This window comes from Microchirus variegatus (assembly GCF_963457635.1).
Source record: "Microchirus variegatus genome assembly, chromosome: 14".
NCBI classification, from domain to species: domain Eukaryota; kingdom Metazoa; phylum Chordata; class Actinopteri; order Pleuronectiformes; family Soleidae; genus Microchirus; species Microchirus variegatus.
The window spans coordinates 22,424,501-22,445,988 of record NC_139815.1 but is presented as its reverse complement, the minus strand read 5'-3'; the positions used below and the strand labels follow the sequence as shown (position 1 = coordinate 22,445,988).

General features: G+C 40.9%; 1 protein-coding gene across 1 annotated transcript in view; it reads right to left on the bottom strand.

Moving 5' to 3' along the window:
- The window catches only part of LOC310936443 (heterogeneous nuclear ribonucleoprotein C-like 1), a 46,247-nt gene extending 43,878 nt beyond the window's left edge, over nucleotides 1-2,369 (bottom strand). Inside the window, exon 1 of the mRNA XM_083900509.1 lies at nucleotides 2,265-2,369. Coding sequence (XP_083756635.1) covers nucleotides 2,265-2,286 — 22 coding nt within the window. The 5' untranslated portion in view covers nucleotides 2,287-2,369. The remainder of the gene's footprint in view (nucleotides 1-2,264) is intronic.
- Nucleotides 2,370-21,488: the final 19,119 nt, after the last annotated feature.

Here is a 21,488-nt window from a genome sequence, read left to right as displayed (position 1 = left end):
CTGTGAGTGTGTGACGGTGTAGGGTCAATCTGCAGAGTAATAGTCGAATTAGCTTTTCATTTTGCTCCTGTAGTGCAAGAAAACTCTCGGGCTCTTCCCTGTTTCCTATATGTTTCCATGCAGATAATCATGGGCTTCTCTCTGCGCAGTGAAATATCTGTAAACCTTGTTTTGTTTTCCTCTTCTGACTAAAGTCTGACTCTGAATTCTTATATTCTATTTTAATCTAAAAATGAACGAATCAATTGTGCACACGTTTTCCTCTTTTCTAATCACCAGTGGAAAAAAAAAAAAAAAGACAGTGATTATATTTGAATTCGAACAAACCAAAGTAGGTCAAATGAAATTTGATTTCACATTAACCAGATTTGAATTATTTTACAAACCTCTTTCGCAAACAAATAGGTTTCCTAGATTAAATAGATTGTGCAGAGTGACTTAGCGTTTTTTCGTTTTTCCGTCTTAAACGTATAAAACACAGGCCTCAGAGTAACAGCTCTGTTGTCGCTATCGTTGTGTTTGCATACACTTTTTAAACAGGTCATAGATCGTAGATCAGAGACAGCCCCATTCATTTCCACAGAACTGGTTCATCAATCCACAGTCTGGCACCACATGAGAAGCTAATCTGTCAAACGTGGATGCTGGAGTACAATGTGCATGTGTCCCATCTGCTCCGTGACACTTCTCATCTTCCATTTCCTGCACTGCATTTTGACTGCAGCGGATGATTGTTGTCGGGATTAACCGATGACTTGTCAGAGAACTGCTGCTGTTGTTGTATAATTAAGTTTTGCTTCGATGATGTACTGTTGTTATTGTTATCTTCTTTAAATAATATAATCTTATTTTCCTGTTATCGCGTCTGCCGCGCAAAACAAAACACCAAAGCAAATCCCTTGAAACCACTTGTGCAATAAGACGAGTGGGCTATCGATGCGTGTGGGAGTAGATTATTAATTGATTAATCGCAGCCGCTCTGCAAGTGACCTGGGGTCAGTTTTAGCACTAAGCGGCAACAATGAGGCATTATTCTAGTTTTCACTCTCAGGACTAAATAAATAAAAGTAGAATCAGGGCACAGCCAGCACTGGCAACATGAAACATGGATTATAATCTTTAGGGGATAAAGAAAGAATTGTGTGACTGCGTGGTATTTTGATGAGGATTGGATCTTATTACACCACAGCTTTGGAATATATATATATATATATATACATATATATATATATATATATATATATATATATACAGTACTGTGCAGAAATCTTAGGCCACCATTAGATTTGTTGTTTTAGCAATGCTATAATGACAATAAAGGATAATTATTTCTATTTCACTTTACTGGAACACATCCAGAAAATATGTATGCAGTTTTTTTTTAAATTGAATAAATAAATAATCATCAAAAAAAAAAAAACATCCTCTACAGGTGTCAAGTATTTAGCGTGATCTACCCTTACACTTGAACAATAACACAGCTCTGTTAATACTGGAATGGAACCTTAATTCATGTTACTGGTAAATCCTGTGTTTGTCCTACTATTTCCTTTAAATAAATATCTGCTGTAAAAAGCATCTATTAAGCCAGGTTTATTCAAGACATGCTTGAGCATGACATACACATGTTGCATGAGTTAAACTCATTGACTGCTCACTAATATATATATATATATATATATATATATATATATATATATATATATATATATATATATATATATCGTATTGTGTGTATGTATATAATAATCCTACACAACAGTAAAGTCTGTCACTGTGAAGTATTTGCTTTCCCAGAGCAGTTTCTGAACTTATTCTAACTTATATTATTATTATTATCATAATAGGGATATTAAATCTGCATTAAAGACAGTTGTATGTGTGTTTACTTCCATCACCTCTCTGTCTCAGCAGACACTGTGTCCACACACACACACACACACACACACACACAGAGAGAGAGAGAGAGAGAGAGCCGCTGACCTTGCCAGTGTGGCCCCACACACACACACACACACACACACACGTATCATGTTGTGTTTAATAAACCTTGACTGAGGCAAACATGTGTAAAAGGATCCTGGCTTTGACGCACAGAGACGATGAAGCTGATAAGGATAAATGTCAGCAGAGATGGACGTGGGACAAAGATGAGAAGAGAAAACTATAGGGACACAGTTGTCTCTCGGTGACAAACGTCCAAAACACACACACACACACACACACACACGCACACACACACATAGAACAGCTGATATACTCACATCTTGGGCTGAACAGAGTCATATCGATGATGCAGACTGTGAGAAGAGAAGAGAGGATGACCGAGGATTTTTTTTTTTCCCTGCTCCGCTCTTTAAACTCTCTCCTTCTCCGTCTCGCTCCTTCGCGCTTTATGAATGTGTGCGCGAGTGGGTGCGTGCGTGCGTGCGTCTGCGTGCGTGCGTGCGTGCGCACCGGATGTCGCTAAACTCACTGACTGACCGACGAAGAACCTGCAACAGTGATCGAACTGAGTCAGACTCAAAACCATCCAGAGAGTGAGGCACCAATGGGATGTACCAAATGTGTTCCTGTGGCAGGGGTGGACGGATCTATTAGCAGGAGAGCTGCATCCGGTGTCCCCCCCCACCCCCTTCAACAACAGGAGCTCAGCTGCAGCTTAGAGTGTGTGTGTGTGTGTGTGTGTGTGTGTGTGTGTGTGTGTGTGTGTGTGTGTGTGTGTGTGTGTGTGTGTGTGTGTGTGTGTGTACCTAAATTTGTTCCATCCTCCAGGGTTTTCAAACTGTGGTACGTGTACCTCCAGTGGTACGCGAAATTAAGACCAGATTGTGTAGAAAATGAAACACATAACAAAAAATATATAATAAATGAACCAGGAAAAATTCCAACGCTTTCTGAAAGATGAGAAGTTGCACGTTAAAGACAACATGTGGTTATTACGGTAATTTCGGCGTCTTTTGTCACCAGGAGGAGGCTTTGTATATTTCTACCAACTTCTAAATATCTTTGTTACTATCAACCAAATAAAATCAGAAGAAGAAGAGTTTTGAGAATTGTTTATACACTATTTTAACATGCAGTAAACTGCAAATAATTGCCAGATATTGGAAGTTATTCTGGAAAAATGTGCAAAAGCACTTCCTCGCTGGACATTTTCTGTCCCCTTTTATGGTTAAAATAAGCAAAAATAGTAAATGTGAAGAAGAGGAGGACGATGAGAGAGCATAATTATCTTATTGGGAACAAATCTGCCTCCTGTGAAAAGTCCTTTACACCACTGTATTTTAACATTGGTGATACTGGTGTTATTTCAAAAGCTGAGTATGTGTTATTGGTAAAAAAAAAAAAAAAATTATTAGATTATTAGTTTACATTATGAGGACTAGTCTACCTCATGGGGACAAAAATCAAGTCCCCATAATGTAAATGACTACATGTTATATGATTTGGATGAAGTTAAGGTTAGTTTATGGTTAAGGTTAAAGTAAGTCTGGAGGAAATGAGTTTAAGTCAATGTCATGTCCTTCTCCTGCGTCTCGTACACAAACTAATATCGTTTCCAAATGAATCGCACAAGCTTTACTCTGTAACCTTTGCTTTTACAGTACATCAAAAGGTAAAAAGCCGATCAATAAAGTGTCCTCCTGATGAAACTAAAGAGGAATACGGCTCCTCTTTGTTTTATGGAGCTTTATATATACAGCAAGAGCTAAGAAGCACTTTCTTTTTTTTTGTATTCCCCTGCTGTAATGTGATGGGGGTTCGGATGCCGGAATGACCTTCATTAAATTATATTAGCCTTTTTGTTTTTCTCTTCTTGCAGTAATTCTCAGCTTGTTAGAAGTTTATTTATTTATTTATTTTTAAAACCATAATGGAAACTTAAAGAAAAGCAAAATAGACGTTTTGGGAGAATCACATCCCTCATTTCTCAAGATCCACTAACAAATAAAATGCCAGCAGTCTTCATACAGGAATAAAATAATAATATTAATTTCTCCATCATGCTACTTTCAGACACCCCAAACATCCTGTGTAGAGGCTGTGTATAAAAACAACTGTTTTTAAATAATGTCCTTGTGAATTCACAGAGAGTGAGTGGCCAAAGTGTCCTGCCTCAAGAATGTGCTTATTTTAGTCACAACCACTCACTTGCTGCAGAGATTCTCCTGCTGTTGTAAACGTGTCTTCACCTTTATATTCACCGGAAAATATCCAGACTAAATTCTGTACATCGGCTAAAAAAAGTCTCTCTCGTGGATCTGGTCGAGTCAAATGTATCTGCAGTTTTAAACTGAAATTATTATTATTATTATTATTATTATGTATTCATGTTTCTGTTCTTTTCCAAACCTCGCTGTTTACATCTATGCCTTGGTTCCTGTACAAAGGCTTGTGTTTCGTGTTTTTTCGCCCACACTCACAAGTTCTTTTTTGTTTGTTTTCAAATTCCTTATTATTTCTCTCCGCTCCCTGTACTTTTCAGAAACTATTACAGACATTTCCTGAGCCTGCAGGCTAATTTACTCTCTCATTGCTTCTTCCCCTCATTGCCCTCAATGCTCTCTGTTTTGGTGAGTCACTGTGCTGGGCTGCATTCTGCTGCGTTTAACCCCCCCCACCACCACCACCACCACCACCACCAACACCACTCTTTTCTCCAAACTTAGCAGCTATAAAACTAGATGAAATCAAAGTCATAAACAACTTTTTGTTATCCACAGTGTGTGGCCACTACGGAGCCTGGCTATGAAAGAATAACACTGAGGAATAAGATAATAAGTGGTGGCCAATGATCTTCATCCATCCATCGAGTCAGAATCATGTAAGAGATGGAACCTAAACACAAACATGGAGAGAACATTCAAACTCCACAAAGAAAAGCACAGTTTAAACTGGGATTTAAACCAAATCTTGCACCAGTTCAGATTTGATTTGTTTACAAGTTTACAAAAAACTTTGCAATCATTTGTTCCAACACTCTTAGAAATAAGGGTTCTAAAACGGTCCTTCTACAAGGGCTGAGGTTCTACCTGGAACCATTTGATTCTGAAAAACTCTTTCCCGAAGAAAGGGTTTTTCAAGGGTTCTTGGTGACACTAATGGTTCCAGTAAGAACCATTTTGATCCAGAGAACCCTTTAAAACCCCTTTCCTGAATAAAGGTTTTGAAAAGGGTTCTTGGTGGAAAAAAAAAATAAGGGTTCTCCTATGAGGACAAGCCGAAGAACCTTATATGGTTCTACTTAGCACTTTTATTTTTAAGAGTGTATAAGCCAGTCTTGTACAAAGTACCTTAAAGTGATACTTGAGTAAAAGTACAAGTATCTTACCAGAAAATGAAGCCATAAGTCATAGAAGTTGAAGTCACCTTTTATAATATTAATTAAGTAAAAGTACTTAAAGTATATGACATTTACTGTCATTAAATGTACTTAAGTTTTAGAAGTAAACTTATTAAAAAGGAATCAACTAAAAGGTTGTGGGTTCAATTCTTGGCTCTGCTAGTCTATTTGTGTCCTTTGAGTAAGACACTTAACGCTATGTTGAAGCGTGTGAATGGGTATGAAAAATATGTGAAAACTATAATGTAAAGCATCTCATAGCTCTATATAAAATACAGACCGTTACTTCTTCTTCTGTTTTTATTTGGTAGCTAACGAGTAACAAAGTTAGTTAGAGGAAATGTAGTGGAGTGAAAGTAAAAGTTGCTACAAATAACAAAGTAAAGTACAGATACGTGAATTTTGTACAGTAGCAAAGCATTTGTACGTTGTTACATTACAACACTGCTATGAGCATTATATCTTGATGTATTCTCCTTTAGTGCTATACGGTGCCTCATAGACCAGTGGTCCAGGACTAATTTAGCACCTTGTCACATTACTGAGATCACAGCTACCTAAGAGTTCACAACTTAATATGTTCTGGGTTAAGTGTAGTGTGAAAAGAGGTAATAATCATTTTGGAGTTGACAGAGATTAAAGTTTGGTTTGGAGCCAGTTCTACCCTGTGATGGCTGTTAAAGAAGCTAATTAAACCCACATGAGAGCTTCTCCTCGGGAGCCACGGAGAGATTATCGCTCCCTCGACTGCAGCGTAACAGAAACACAGCGATTAGACAGCATTGCACAGCTAGCTATGAGACGCCTGCGAGCGAAAAAAAAAAAGTGACTTGTGTGCTGCATGTATTTTCAGAACGGTCGCTGTATTACATGTAACCACAATCACACCGATGTGAAACATGTTGTATTGTGTGATAATGATGTTACTGGAGACGTCTTCATTTGTCGACACTGAGCTCACAGATGTGCCGTTCAGCACCAGTGCAATCTATATTTCTGATATTCAACTTTTAGTCAGATATAATAGTTTTTTTTATTATATCTTTTATGCTGTCTTCTGTATTATAAAGTGTTTTGAGAATCTTTAGAAGTCCTTATTATTATGATTTCTTCTTGACTGGCTGTGTTATACAGAATTAACATGTTATTCTGATTACCTTTACTGGAAAACAAAGATGTCTTAAAGGTCCAGTGTGTAAGATTAAGTGACATCTAAGGGTGAGACTGAAGAATGCAACATTAAAAGAACTCAGTGCTACGGTGGCCTAGTATACCATAAAGGATGTAGACATCATTGGGGGTTCATGGAATATTTCTTTGGGCGTTTCTTGGCTGTAAGAAAATGTAGAACCCCTGCTGTCACACAAAGGTGACTCCTCCCCAGTCAGGGTCATATTCAGGCTGACAATATGGGTCCCAATATGGATTTGTCCATGGTTTCCATGGTGGCCTCACCTGAGCCCATGCCCAGTTAGTAAGTGTGCAAACACGAGTGGGACAACCATGGGAACTGTGGACAAGCCCACTTGGGACATCATCCCGCCAGCCTGAATATAATCCTTGGGGTTGGGTCCCCACCCTGTTTGTGCATTTACGCCCTAGGCATATGCGGTACGCGTGAAATGTGGAGCAAATTGAGCAGCTGTGCCTCCAAGTTTTGTTCACACAGAAACACACACACACATGCAGGTTTGCGCAGCTGCTCTAACAAGGACATTGCATTCCTTTTGGACAGCCTAACCCAAAACCTCTCGAACCCAGAGCTTTGGTAAGACGTCAAAAATGATGTATGCAGACTGTACAATACTGATTTAATGATAGTGTATGACGTGAAAGTATAGAAAATGGAAACACTCTCTAGCAATGCTTATTTTGATAAGAAAGTGGCGCTTATGTCTGCCGCTGAATCTTTTTCAGAGCACTACTAAGGACCACTGTTTAGGACGACTGAGGAAATTGCCATGATTGTTTCACGTCAGAGCTATTTAGCAGAGCCCGGGGACATTCCCCATGATGAGGTCTTTTAAAGCCCCATAAAATAGATACTTCGTTTTTTTTGCTAAAGCCTGAGTTAAAAATAGCCAGCTTGGCATCCGTTGCTAACTGGGCTAGCCTGTTCACAGAATGTGGAGTGATTATAAAATGCCTCCGCTCAAAGAAAATGAAGCAGAAACAAAGCCCAGATGAAGAGAGATAACATCACTGAAACAGTCACCGCTGCTGGCCCTCGATCGTCTGCATCAAAGAAGCTGTCAAAGACGTGAGGGTTTGTGGTTGGAGGACAGACTCTTGAAGATGGAGACAATAAAGGACACATATTACATCCTGTAAAGTGGTATGGTAGTGCAGGGCATTTTGGCTGCTTTCTTCCATTACTATGTTTAAATATACAGTATATACAGAATGTGCAATATAGAGGGTCTTATATCCTTTTTTCAGCCCAACCTATAGACAATCTGATGGAAAAAATTCTAATTTTCACCAACTATAAAAACACAATTAATTGAATTTGTCTATTTTGTGACTTCTGTACAAGTATTGCTACTTTATATCGCTACTAAAAATGCGATATAAAGACACATAAGAAGACGGGAAAAAAAATAAATGAAAGCCTGGATATGTGACCTATAAACACACACCCCCAGGATGTCCAAATAAGGAGTAGTGTATTATTCCCACAGCCAATTACCATGGGTGCACCTGAGGCATTAAGGGATAAATGGTATTGAAAAGCTCGATTCACATCTCAACTCTAACCTTAACCAGGACCAGGCTTTGGTTCCCATGAGGACAAATGATCCTAAAACTGCAGAAATTATGTTCTGTCTTATTAGAACCAGGGTTTGGTCTCCATAAGGACTACCGGTCCTGACAAGGTCAGTGTTTAGTGCCACAAAAGGTCCTAAATAAGTCACACACACACACACACACACACACACACACACATTCTTGTACTTGCTGCATACTGAGGACCAGCATTTCCACTTTATAAATCAACACAATTACAAATATCTACTTCATGAATGACATCTATAAAGAACTACTGGTTGCAGTACCATAAAATGTCTGCAGGTGGAGCCCCAGAGCAAAAAGGGCTGGAAAACTTTTTCTATTTTATTTTATTTTTTACATTTTTGGTCCAACATTTTACAAAAACATCATACTATACTATGTCGACCAAAATTTGAAATAAAAATTTGACCCAAAATTAAAAAAAAAAAAATTGGACCCAAAATTTGAAAAAAAATGTTGACCCAAAATCTGAAAAAAAATTTACCCAAAATTTGAAAAAGAAAAAATACCCAAAATTTGAAGAAAAAAATTACCCAAAGTTTAAAAAAAAAATTACCCAAAATTTGAAAAAAAATTTACCCAAAATTTGAAAAAAAAATGTACCCAAAATTTGAAAAAAAAATTACCCAAAATTTGAAAAAAATTTTACCCAAAATTTGAAAAAAATGTAAAAAAAAATGTTTACCCAAAATTTGAAAAAAAAAATGTACCCAAAATTGTTGGTCCAAAATTTGAAAAAAAAAATTTGGTCCAAAATTTGAAAAAAAAAATTTGGTCCAAAATTTGAAAAAAAAAATTTGGTCCAAAATTTGAAAAAAAAAATTTGGTCCAAAATTTGAAAAAAAAAATTATGGTCCAAAATTTGAGAAAAAGTCAACATTTTTGACAAATTGAGTATAGCATGTTATAGCAACCTAAGGAAGTGATTTCAATGAAAACAAAGTGAGGACCGGCCAAAATGTCCTCCCTCCGTAAAAATTACCTCACTGTTGGTTTAAAACCCTCACTGGTCCTCAGTATGCCGCAACTACAAGAACACACACACACACACACACACACACACACACACACACACACACACTCCTCTCCAGCTCAGCCACTGTGAGCGTTCACACACGCACACAAAGACAGAGCAGAGCATCAACACCCAAATGAAAATGAGTGTTCAGCGAGGTATTACTGTATCTTGACATGATAATCTCCTTTTTAAATGCACCGCTGCATTCTTGTGGTCCAGCATGCAGCGCTGCAGACAGCTCATATATTATCATTGAGTGCCTTCTCTCTTTCCTTTTATTTCTTTCTTTTCTGTCACATCTACTAACCCACCCTTCCCTTAACACACACAGACACACACACACACACACACCATCCACGCCGAATGCCTTAGTGTGAAAAACCTCATTATGTTCTGCCACTGGACCTGCAAACTCAGTTGGACAGTCTGGACCTGTGTGTCTCTGATGTTGCTGTTTGCTTGTTAGTGCAGGGACAGACCGACAGACATTTAACCATTGGATAATCATGGGCAGCAGCATGAATTCTTGAGCTGGTGGAGCTGAAGACAAGAGGTCTGCAGCCAGCTACTTATTAAAGGTAGAGTCTGATATGTCTAGAAAAGTTATATGCATTCAACTGACACTTCCCACCCCATCTCATCAGCCCTTTATTGGTCAAAGCTCCTCCCTCAAAAATCTGGAAGTCATTGTGTGTAGTGGTGCTGTGAATATTGACGCTTCCTCTGCCCTTTTTTTTGACTTATGAGCTCATTTCTGTCTATCATCTCTGCTCAGCAATGTACGCCTCTCCGGCTTGTTGTAAAGACTGGTCGTGAGAGCTTGGGCAGGCTGCAAATCAGCCAATCACGTCATCCAAGTCATTCACTGTGGTCTGAGTGACACGATTGGACAACGATGGCTATTCAGGACATGGAGGATTTCATCACATTACCTTACGTTAATTAATTATGCATTTCCTTCAACCATTATATTAATCTGCACCCATTATGTACATGGAAGAATTCATTTTCATTATTATGATTATTGTTAATGAACTAGAGACTGACTAAAGCTTAACAGCGTCCATCTGCGTCCTAGAAAGAGCAATACTTCCAAGCGCCGCTGGCTTGGACATGTCCAGTGGGTGGATGATGGAATCATTCTGAAGGACATCCTTTATTCGGAGCAGCCATCTGGCAAGATGGCTTACTGGCTGACCTCAGCTTCGCTATAAAGACTGTAAGCAAGTCCTTCAACATCAACACTGTCACCTGGGAAGATGCCGTCCAGCACTGAACCCAGTGGCAACAGGCACTCTGCAGTGGACTCACATGAAGCCTTCCTAGTCCACCACCATGAATCCAAGAGTGCACTGACAAAGCAAAGGCAACCCTTACCCCCTCTGTCTGTGTAAGCCTTCTGCTTGTGAAACAGCAGACGTCGTCTAAATCCTAACCTCCAGGCACAAGGAATCTATGGGTTTTCCCGAGACTGAGATGCAGACAACGCTGCGGTGGCGTATTCTTGATGTTGTCACTTGAAGGTTTACCCGTTAATTACGCTTGACACATGGAGTTGGAAGTGGTTGAGTCACATCTGTGTTCACCATGTTCCAGAGAGAAGTTGGATGAGGCCATGAATGCAAAGGTATCCAAGGTTAGCCAGTGTCAGCAATACCAGTCAATAAGAATTTCTACACAATATTTGGTGCACACAAACAGCATAGAGCAGGGGTCACCAACGTGGTGCCCGCGGGCACCTGGTAGCCCGCAGGCAGCCAATACGGTGCCCGCGGGCTCACTTCACTTCACCTCACTTGCATGTATCCGTATGATCGCTCAGTAAAATATCTTTGATATTGTTTATAAAAACTGGTAATCGTTCGTAATCGGGAGTAAGCACTGGAATGAATGTGTATGCAGTTGAATGCATAATATTAATCATTTAAATGGTAAACAAACAAAAAAATATTATATGGTAGCCCTCCATATTATTTTTTACCCTTCAGGTAGCTCTCTGTCTCAAAAAGGTTGGTGACCCCTGGCATAGAGAGTGTCCACGAGCAAAAATTAAGCAGCACTATGTGTACAAACGAAGTACCGTGAAACAAATATGACAATTAAAAGAATCTGTGTTTGTATGGAGGTAACCATACAAATCCTAACCTATAAAAGGTTTCTCCGAGTTTCAAAATCTGAGTTCCGACTACAAGTAGAATGCAGCACTAGTCCATATCTATGTTGTTTGGATTTGGTTTTCCATACATCCATACATTATCTACTACTTTATAGTCCACAGGAGGGTCGTGGGGTTGTTGCGCCAATCTCAGCTGACATAGGGCGGTAGGCGGGGTACATCCTGGACAGATCGCCAGTCCATCACAGCGCCACACATAGATACAAACAACCATTCACTCTCACACCTACAGTCAATTTAAAGTGACCAATTTACCTAATCCCCATATTGCATGTTTTTGGACTGTGGGAGGAAGCCAGAGAATCCAGGAAAACCGACACACACACACACGGGGAGAACATGCAAACTCCATGCAGAAAAGCCCTTGTTCCAACCGGGGCTCAAATCGGGGTGGCCCTGGATTCGGTTTTAATGTTCCATTTAATAATGTAACTTAAAGGTCACATAGAGTGGTCCTGTTGCACATATATGTTAGTTATGGAGGTCTACTTACATACATTAAGTTGTTTTTATGGTCAAAAACCTCCTAGTTGCTGTAAACGAGCCGATAGAAATCCTCTTTTCTGACGCTGTTTCCCAGCCGCGAGATTTGAGACTCAACTCTCTCACCCAGAAGACAGAGTCTTGTGATTGGCCAGTATATTCAGCACACCCGCTCTCAGAAGCACAGCTCCCCCCTCTGGAACGGTGGATGCACTGCTACTCATTATCAAAACATTGTTTTTAACAGTGTTTAAAAATAGCTTCTTCACGACTCCCCGCCTCAGTCTCTTTTATGACTTTGACCCTGGAGTCAGACCCAGAGTCAGAAGACACTGTTGCTCGTGAAACACCTCCACAACGGACGTTCTTCTTCTTCTGCGGTTCAATGTACGCAACCGGATGTGCCCGGACTAGTGCCCGGAGCAGGACGATCTGCTTTTCAGGAGAACCGGTGTTTACGTAACCGGACCGGGTTTTTTCAGAGATCTCGTTGAGCCCCGAGATTACAATAAAACACAGCGTTCTCAGCAGTGGCTGAACTGTTTGTTTAGAACCTTCAAGGCTTCTTAAACAAGGTTATGACGCAGATACACATTAAAAAACAGCGTTAATTGGAACTTCTGGTCAAGGCGGTGAAAACAGTGGCATATGTCCAGTTTGATATATGTCTTGGAAGAGGGTTTCTCACCCACCTGGAGTATCTCTCAAACACCAACCACAAACACTGACTCTTGACTAAAAGAAAGTAAAGCAGCCTGGTGAGCAGCAGCAGCAGCGGTGCAGTTTTTTTTCTTCGGAGGGTAATCCAGATTAAAATGGCTGGCGTCTGAAGGAGAATTCAATTATGCTGAGACAGTGAGTGTAAAACTCAGTTAACTTTGCCGTAGTGCCTCGTTCCTCAACATCCTGCAGCAAGACAGACAAACCATGTGCAGCGGAAATGAGCAGCACTCTCAACAGCCACATTCATCATCCTCTGCCATGCTATCTTTCTGTGTCAGGGATAGCCTTCTTCAGTAAGACTGTCCAACTGTGATGGGGGGGCGGGGGGGGGGGGGAGAAAAGAAAAAATCTTAAGTAATGCGGCGTTTCTGCGTCAGCTGGGAGCCTGGAGCGGAACGGAGGGAAACACATGAAAGCACACGGGAACAAAAGACTACGGTGCAAACGTGCCAGTGATTGTGATTCAAAACATCACAGGACACAAGTGTTCATTAAGTAACAGCTCTCATGTGGAATTTGATGTCGTGTTGAACGATTTATTTTCTCTATAACCTACAGAAACAAATAGCTTTGTGAAAAAGCAGCTGCAGGCTCTGAAATGTGAAATAATGATAACGAACGATAAATATGCACGTGAACAACTTTTACTTTGATTATCCTTAACAGTACTTCAATGCCTGAACATAAACACAATTAAATAACCTTGAACGTTCAGCACCGTATTATACTATGTATGATGTTGGAGACTATTTATTAAATTTTAAGGCTGCCTGTTTAAGCAAATAATAATGTATATATATATATAAATCTAAAATACAGTACATACATACAACAAGCATGAAAAATACTGTGTGCATTCGGTCTGCAACTATTATTTGATTAATCGATCATTGATTTATTGCTAGGTTAATAGTAAACTATTTTATTAATAATAATTTCAGCTTTAGAGGTTGTTTTTTTTTAATAATTAAAACAAGCTTTCAGATTTTTCCACTACATGTGAACATTCTCTAGTTTCACTGCTCCATTTGACCAAAGAAATCATTAAAAGTGAACATTTTTGGTTTGACATAATATATAATACATATCATTTTGAGGTCTGGGAAACACAGATCAAATATCAGAGTAAAATTTACAGAATTAGAGGAGGAAGCAGTGGATGAGGAGACTCCAAATCAGCAGAGGAGAAGAAGAAGATAAAGAGATCTGAAAGCAAAGCGAATACAGCATCCTGAGAAGGCTGCTGATGAATGAAAACAACCAAGCGGAGGGGGTGGGGACTTGTCAGAGATGTCATATCTTAATTGGAAATGACAGCTTCAATTAAAAATGTCTAAATTGAAAATCATTCCACCCATTTTCAAATTAAAAGCGGAACGGCTGATAATTCTGACTCATTAGTTTCAGAGAGCGACGCCGGCTGACAGAGTGACACAAGTGTCTCCTTTGCTCGAGAAGGACTGAGGATAGCAGTCACGTTTTTGTATAAATTCATATATTATTTTTCCTCTTTGAATGTCGTCTCCATATGAAGTACACTCTTAGAAATAAGGGTTCCAAAAGGGTCCTTCTACATGGGCTGAGGTTCTACCTGCAACCATTTCCTTCTGAAAGGGCTCTTGGTAACACTAATGGTTCCAGTAAGAACCATTTTGATCCAGAGAACCCTTTAAAACCCCTTTCCTGAATAAAGGGTTTTAAAAGGGTTCTTAGTAGAACCCTCCAAGGTTCCACCTGGAGCCAAAAAGGGTTCTCCTATGAAGCCGAAGAACCTTAAAAGGTTCTACTTAGCACTTTTATTTCTAAGAGTAAAAGGTATTGAATCCAGTGGATGGGGTATCATGTGGTTATGGGTTTGCGTATTTTATTTCGTGCAAATTTGGAATATTGTGCGCACACATGACGAGAATGTCAGCGCTTCAGTTGGTTAGATTGTGAATGTTTCCACCCTGATGTGTTTCACCTGTGTTCACTTATCTCTGCATCCCTGCCTGTATTTACTCTCTGTGTTCTCTCCTCATTTCATCTGCTTGGATTTGTCATTTTTGTTTTCCTGTTCCTGCTCCTTGTGTTTTTGCCACAAATTTTATACCTTAACCCTCACCTGCTTTCTCATAATTTTTTTGCCTTTTGACGATTTTTGGCCCTTGCGTTGTGCTGTTTTGGTCGTATATATTTTTGTTAAATAAATCATTTCCCGTATTTGCTTTCTGTTTTTTGCAAATTGTGACAATAACTCACAAAGTGGGAACTGTCACTTTTTCTGCAAAATTCAAGTTTGAATTTGGGTGGAAAAGTTCAAACGGGAACCCGTGAAGTATACAGCCTCAAAGAGACCCCTGCCTATCGCCCTATGTCAGCTGAGATAGGCACGGCATAAAACACGCGTTGTTGACTTCCACACTCCTTGTGACATCACAATGATACATTCCTGGAATTGAATCCTCCACTTTGTCCCTAAAAAAACGCCAGAGTGCAGGCAAGGGCAATAGTATCCGGAAAGAGCAGAAGTCCGCAAGTGTTCTATTCAAAGAGAGTTCAGGATTCAAAGAGTTCTACACAAACTTCCAGCCTCAGAGGATTTACGTGTCAAGTGGATACATTTTATATATGACGGCAATGTGCCGGCTAGAGTCAGCAAATGATGGCTTTTCAAAATGCTAACTGCTGTTAGCTGCCGGAGCCTCAGTGACGCTGACGTAGTTTCCTGTGTCTCATTTGCATTTAAAGGGACAATGTGTAGTATTTATGGGTTTATATAACCCAAAATCCACTTTTTTATACATATGATGTGCTCCTGCATTGTCTAGTCGCTGTATAATAGTTTTTGTTTCATTTTCGTAGTGTTTCAAAAAGTCATGTAAAATAACATGGTCGCGGGCCGCGGTCGCATAGCCACTGTTAGCAGCGAGACGCCATGTTTCTACCGGAGCCTGTAAGGACAAACGCGAGAGAACAAATCAAGCGTCTCTTTGCATGTAGCAGAAGTCCCGCCTCCTTTCTCTCCTCTTCGTCTGCTACAGTCGCGGTAGCTCGCCCTCTCCCTCACCTCAAGAACCTCATCTGCTGACACGGAGAAAGACGACGAGGACGACATTTGACCAGCTGCGGATACCGTAGCGCTCAGGGAAGGGAGGGGGTGAGCAGAGCAGCAGGTCTTTGTTGTAAATTTCAGCCTCTCCTCTAGATGGCACTATAAACTACTTACTTCACCTTTAAAGAGACAGGCACTCAAAACAGAGCGTTCTGAACAGGGCTGTTTTGGCAGAGTGATTGAACTGCTGTGGTGCTTCATCCTTAAGGTATTTTGACAAAAAGCATGTCACAGACATGTTCATTAGGACACCAGGGAACTAGGTTAACTTGGAGAAATAGGGTATAATATGAATCCTTTAATTTACTGTCAGACCCTGACTTTTTGCCCTAACCTTAACCTCACTAACATACCAGACTGTTGACCTAAAAACGTATCTGTAGTGAGTGACCAAGTCCCATTTTCAGCCGCTACTGATTGCTACTACTACTATTGCACTAGTCCTAACCATCACATGACCGTGCAGCTACTTCAGGTTTATATTGAGTTTAAAATGTTTTATCCTTCATCCTATCCTTCAAACTGTGGGTGGCTGCTGCTCTTAAAAGTCCATTTTCTGGCGAGGAGGCACTTGAGTGCAGCCCGAGCCCATTCTTCACCCGCACAATGCTGTTTTCTCATTAACTCTTATCAAAGTTCATCTTGCATCCAAATGCTGTGGGGCCGCTCAAAACCGAGCTCGCTGAAAGGAAGAAAATGGGAAAAGACAATGCGAGCGGCGGAGACGGAGGTAAAGGGAGAGAGGGAGTGAGAGCAAGAGGGAGGACGGAGAAACAATGGTGATGGAGGAGGAGGGGCAGAATGATAATCACTGCAGTGCTCGGATGAGACTGAATATTGGTTTGATGGAGTATTAAACTATTCAAATATGGACCTCAGATAAGTGCATTCTTTTATGTCAATACTTGTCTATGTCTGTTTGAATTTGTTGCAGCTAAAAAAAAAAAGAACTTCGAGGGGAATAGTAATAATAGCTTCGACGAATAATTGAATAGAATTCATAATCGTAATTCAATCTCGCCCACACAATAAAGGCTCTTTGAATGGCCTTGTGTTATTTGCTTTCAGTCCAGTACCAATAGACAAATGTCACATGCCAGTGCTCATGAACCATCACAGCCGAGGTGACGACATTGTCCAAGTTCTAGTAAACACACATAACACGGACCGAGGCGGAGACGCGGGGCGAATACTTAATGCGGCCCCGACACGATTTCGCTTCAGATGATTGCAAATCACCCCATCGTTCCGTCTACAAGTATAATCTACCATCTCTTCATAAACATACACGGGTTAGCGCTCATCCTCCTGTGTCATCACTTCCCACAGTGCAGCTGGGTTTCCTCTGCGAGATGTAAAGAGCGGTAATTAGAGACTGATTGCAGCCGTGCAGTGACAATCACAGGATTCTTAAACGCATAAGAGCCTCGATTACAGTAAGAAGCAAAAATGAAGAGAGTCTGATGAGGGTTTTCATCTTGAACCAGTGTCTTCTAATGTCATCTGATGAATGTGTATATTTTTACATCGAGGTTTTTTTCAGCGCATATTATACAATGTGCCAAGAGCTGAGATTACATACATCATGTTGTAGTTTGTTTTCACAAAGTCCTTGTTCATAACTCTTAGGAGTCATTTCGACTCTCGGACGTTACTTGAAAATATCAGGTGAGGATGATTCCATGTCAGTCGTACAACAGAAGACTTATCTATAGCTTTCAAATGAGGTCGCACAATGTCTCATTAGACTATTAGCTCTCTCTGTGTTTCTCAGAATAACAGTGTTTAGATCAAGAGGTGTCAAAGTCACGGCCCGCGGGCCACATGTGGCACCCCCATCGATTACGTGCGGCCCACCACTCGTGATTGGAACGACCGTCCAATCACAGACAAGATTCACCGGCGCGTTTGTGACGTCAGCTTCTCAGTACCGTAATTCAGAAACTGCCAGATATCGAAAGTGAACGTTATCTTGGAAAAAGGGGCAGAAGAACTCATTGGACATTTTTTAACAATACTACAGCCATAAAATCTATATGTGTTGTGACTGTGGACCTGGGGTTTGTTTACACTGCCTCTCGCCCAACGTGAGCTGCAGGTTTGAGGGATTATTTCATGGTCTGCCCTTCTTACGTTCTCTTCTCATCTGTGACATTCCGTCGAATTTGGACTGTCCTTTGGGCGCTTTGTGTAAGTTCCCGTTTTACTTTGTAGCATTTCTTCCCCGAGGCGTGTTTGTTGTTGTTTAACTTCCTGCTCTTGTGTTTTTCCTGATTAGCCATGCACACACGTGTTCCTAATTGTTCTCATCTTCCCTCTGTTCCCTGCAAGTTGCCTTTTCATTTAAGTCAAAACTCTCCTTAGTGTTTCACCTTTCCTTTCTACTTGTTTTACGTTTGTTTTACTTGCAACGAAAACCCAACCAATACCAAACTAAAAGTTAGCATTTGTTCTCAGTGCTATTAACAATATGGTCAATAATTTCATCATGCTATAAATACTATAATAAATATCCTCTGACACTCGGTTGGAGGTTGATCTTTACATAACTGCTCGCAATTTCAACTAAAACAAATGATCTAACATTGCCATCACATTTCCTTTCTTTCAAACTTCAGTAAATAGTGCATATGGTTGTGTGGGTGGCACTTGAATATTATAAAATAAAATAAAGGAGGTCAAGAATCATGGATGGATGGAATCGATTGATCCCAGGCGGGGATATTGTTGTTACAGCAGCAATAGACATCAGGCAGAAAATATGGCAAAATACTGTGCTGAATAATAGAATTCAACATCAAATTATACTAATTACAACTATATTGATAAGATGGTATAAACTCTGAATATAAATATATGAAATTATAAACTAAATGTTGGTAAAGGGTGATCTAAAGTGCAAAAAAAGTAGCAGAGACTGGGACGTAAACATGGTTAAAGTGCAGAGTGACCAGTTCTATCTGTCAGACAGGGTTGAGTTATTGTATAGTGTAGATGGCTCGAGGCAAGAAAGAGGTCTCGTAACGATCCCTCCGACACTGGAGCTCTAACAGTCTGTTTATAAAAAAGTAAAATGAATTTGACAGCTTCATACTTGAGTCCACGAGAAAAACAAAACAGTGATGTTCTGTTGTTCTCTTAATTTGTGAGAAGAATTTGTCAAACCTTCGCTGATGCCTCTCTGGATCGATCACCACCGAAATCATCACCATCTCTTGGGCCGTACACGCCCAGGAAATTTCATGAAAATCCTTTATTTATTCACCTTTTGAGTTACGCTGCTCAAAAACAAACAGCTTCGGTTGGGTTTAACAACAAGGAGAAAATGCTTAAGAGAGAATAAATGAGGCGTTCAAAAGGTGCTTTCTCCATCTAAAGAGAATCTCGGAGTAATTGGCAGCGCCGTGGTTGGTGATTATCGCTGCTTAGAAACAAACTTATCTGGCTCCGCAGAGTTTTTTTCTTAGCTCAAGGCTCTCAGTAGTGCGAACACTTTATAAAACCTCCGTCTGCCTACGCTGCCGCATAAAAACACCGTTTTCAGTTTAACCGTGACGGACGATGGATGTGGTTGGGAAGAGTCTCCGAGGGTCTTTCTGCATGGAGTTTGCATGTTCTCTGCGTGTGTGTGTGTGTGTGTGAGTTTTCTTTGGGTTCTCCGGTTTCCTCCCACAGTCCAAAAACATGCAATATGGGGATTAGGTCAATTGGACACTCTAAATTGACCGTAGGTGTGAGTGTAAAGCCCAATTTATACTTCTGCGTAAAGTGCTCTGCGTAGGTTACGCAGAGACTCTGCGTCGACGCAGAGCCTGTCGAAGAGCCTCTACGTAGTCTCCGACTGCACGAAATATTTTTTAAGTGTCCGTCACTCTGTCAAGGGACAACAGAGACGGCAAGATCTGCGATTGGTCCTCAGGACAGGCCGAGCTAAGCTGCTCTGTGCCGGCTCACAGTGGGCACCCGACCGCCCACAGAGGCGGAGCTCATCCCCGCCGATAACGCGGCTGCCAAACTATAAATACGTCATATCTTAACACACACAGCACATGTTTAGACTCTAAATGGCCAATTTCTCGCCTCAAAGGATCTTAAAACTGCGTTCCGTGACACAGAAAAGTGAGAAACGGCCACTGTTTCAACAACAACAGTCTTTCTCTCTCGACGCCATTGCTCACTGTAGCCAGAAGCACAACAACCTTGCGCAGCGACCCCTACTGATCGGGCGGGAAATTGCAGTGCCTGTCCGTCACCACGACGCAGAAGTATAAAGGCTCGAGGCGTCTCCGTGGTGACGCAGACGGATAACGCATACGCAGTCGGAGAAGTATAATGTGGCCTTAAGAGTGGATGGTTGTCCTTCTCTTTATGTAGCTCTGCGATGGACTGGCAAACTGTCCAGGGTGTACCCCGCCTTTCGCCCTATGTCAGCTGGGACCGGCACAGCGTCACCCACAAGCCTCATGTGGAGGATAAAGCGGTAGAAGATGGATGGATGACTGTAGTGGCTCAGCGTTTCGGAGGGTAGGGGCAGCGACAGAGAAGACTCTGTCCCTCAAGGTTCGGTGTTTGGTTCTGGTGATGTTGAAGGGGAAGGTCAGTGAGGTAAGAGGGGGGCAAGGTCATCAGGGGCTTTGTAGGTGATGAAGAGGAGTTTGTACTGAATATGGAATTGGACAGGGATCCAGTGAAGCTGTTGGAAGACGGGGGTGATGCGGTCATATTCACATTCACACAGAAATTAAGGTTCTGGATTCAGTGTTACTGCTGACCCCCAACTGCGAAAATAGAAAGTCATTCCAAGTCTGAACAGATTCACGTAATCCTTAGTTATTGGCTCGATATATCCTCCTCTTTCACGCTAGTTTGAAGTCACAAATGAGTTGAAATTGTTGTGAATCTCAACTGTCAGCTTGCATCAGTGTGATATACGGTGTGTCTTATAAAATAAACGATCAGCCTCTGGGATTAAAGGGGTCACTTTGGGACATAATCTGCAATAGTTGGTGTTTTAGACTTCTGTAAGAAACAGTGAAAGTGGTCTGTCTTTTGTTTATCATCGTTTGTCTTTGAGTTTTTATCACCATGAATGAAAATGGACAACTCCGACAATTTGGACGATTCCACGTCAGTGTTATATAAATCAAGTGAGACTCATTTTACCATAGACTAGAGTTCTTTTTGCAACTAGTGGAGTCGCCCTCTTGTGGCAATCTACTACTTCTGTCCTCCGTCCTGGGTTACGTCCACTTTTATTAAATATATTTTGCTGATTTACAAAGATTTACCATCTTCTTTTATGTAAATATCATAATGAGTGGAACATTGTGAGGTCAAAAGCTCTCAGATTGTATGTTGTGTATGTCTGACTTGATCTGGAATGTAGCATTAGTACAACACTACTTTAAAGAAAAGGTTGGTTAAGATGAATATTTCTTCTTTGTAAAAGTTAAAAATACAACAACTGTGTGTGTGTGTGTGTGTGTGTGTGCTAGAGGAAGCTTTGGGTCTTTGGGATGCCACTGTTCTGCTGCTCCCACTTTAAGTGGCTGCTGGCCCCTCAGCCTCGCCTGAATAGAGAGTCATTTAGAGACCTTTCACTCTCACAGAGGATTGTCGGTTACCGCTGCAGGAGAAATTGCATTCCTGTTTCCATACAATGGACCGGTCGGAGTTGGACGGGGCGAGAGTATCACTGTCATTATCATGACAATGGGAGCTAATTCCACTGCCACTGGCACCGTTCTGAAACCCTCCGCTGCACCAGCTTATCAGGGGGCACCATGAGAGCGGCAGAGGAGGCAACACGAGCGCCGCTGCGTCTGAGGTGAAGATTCACACATGCGGCGCGCGC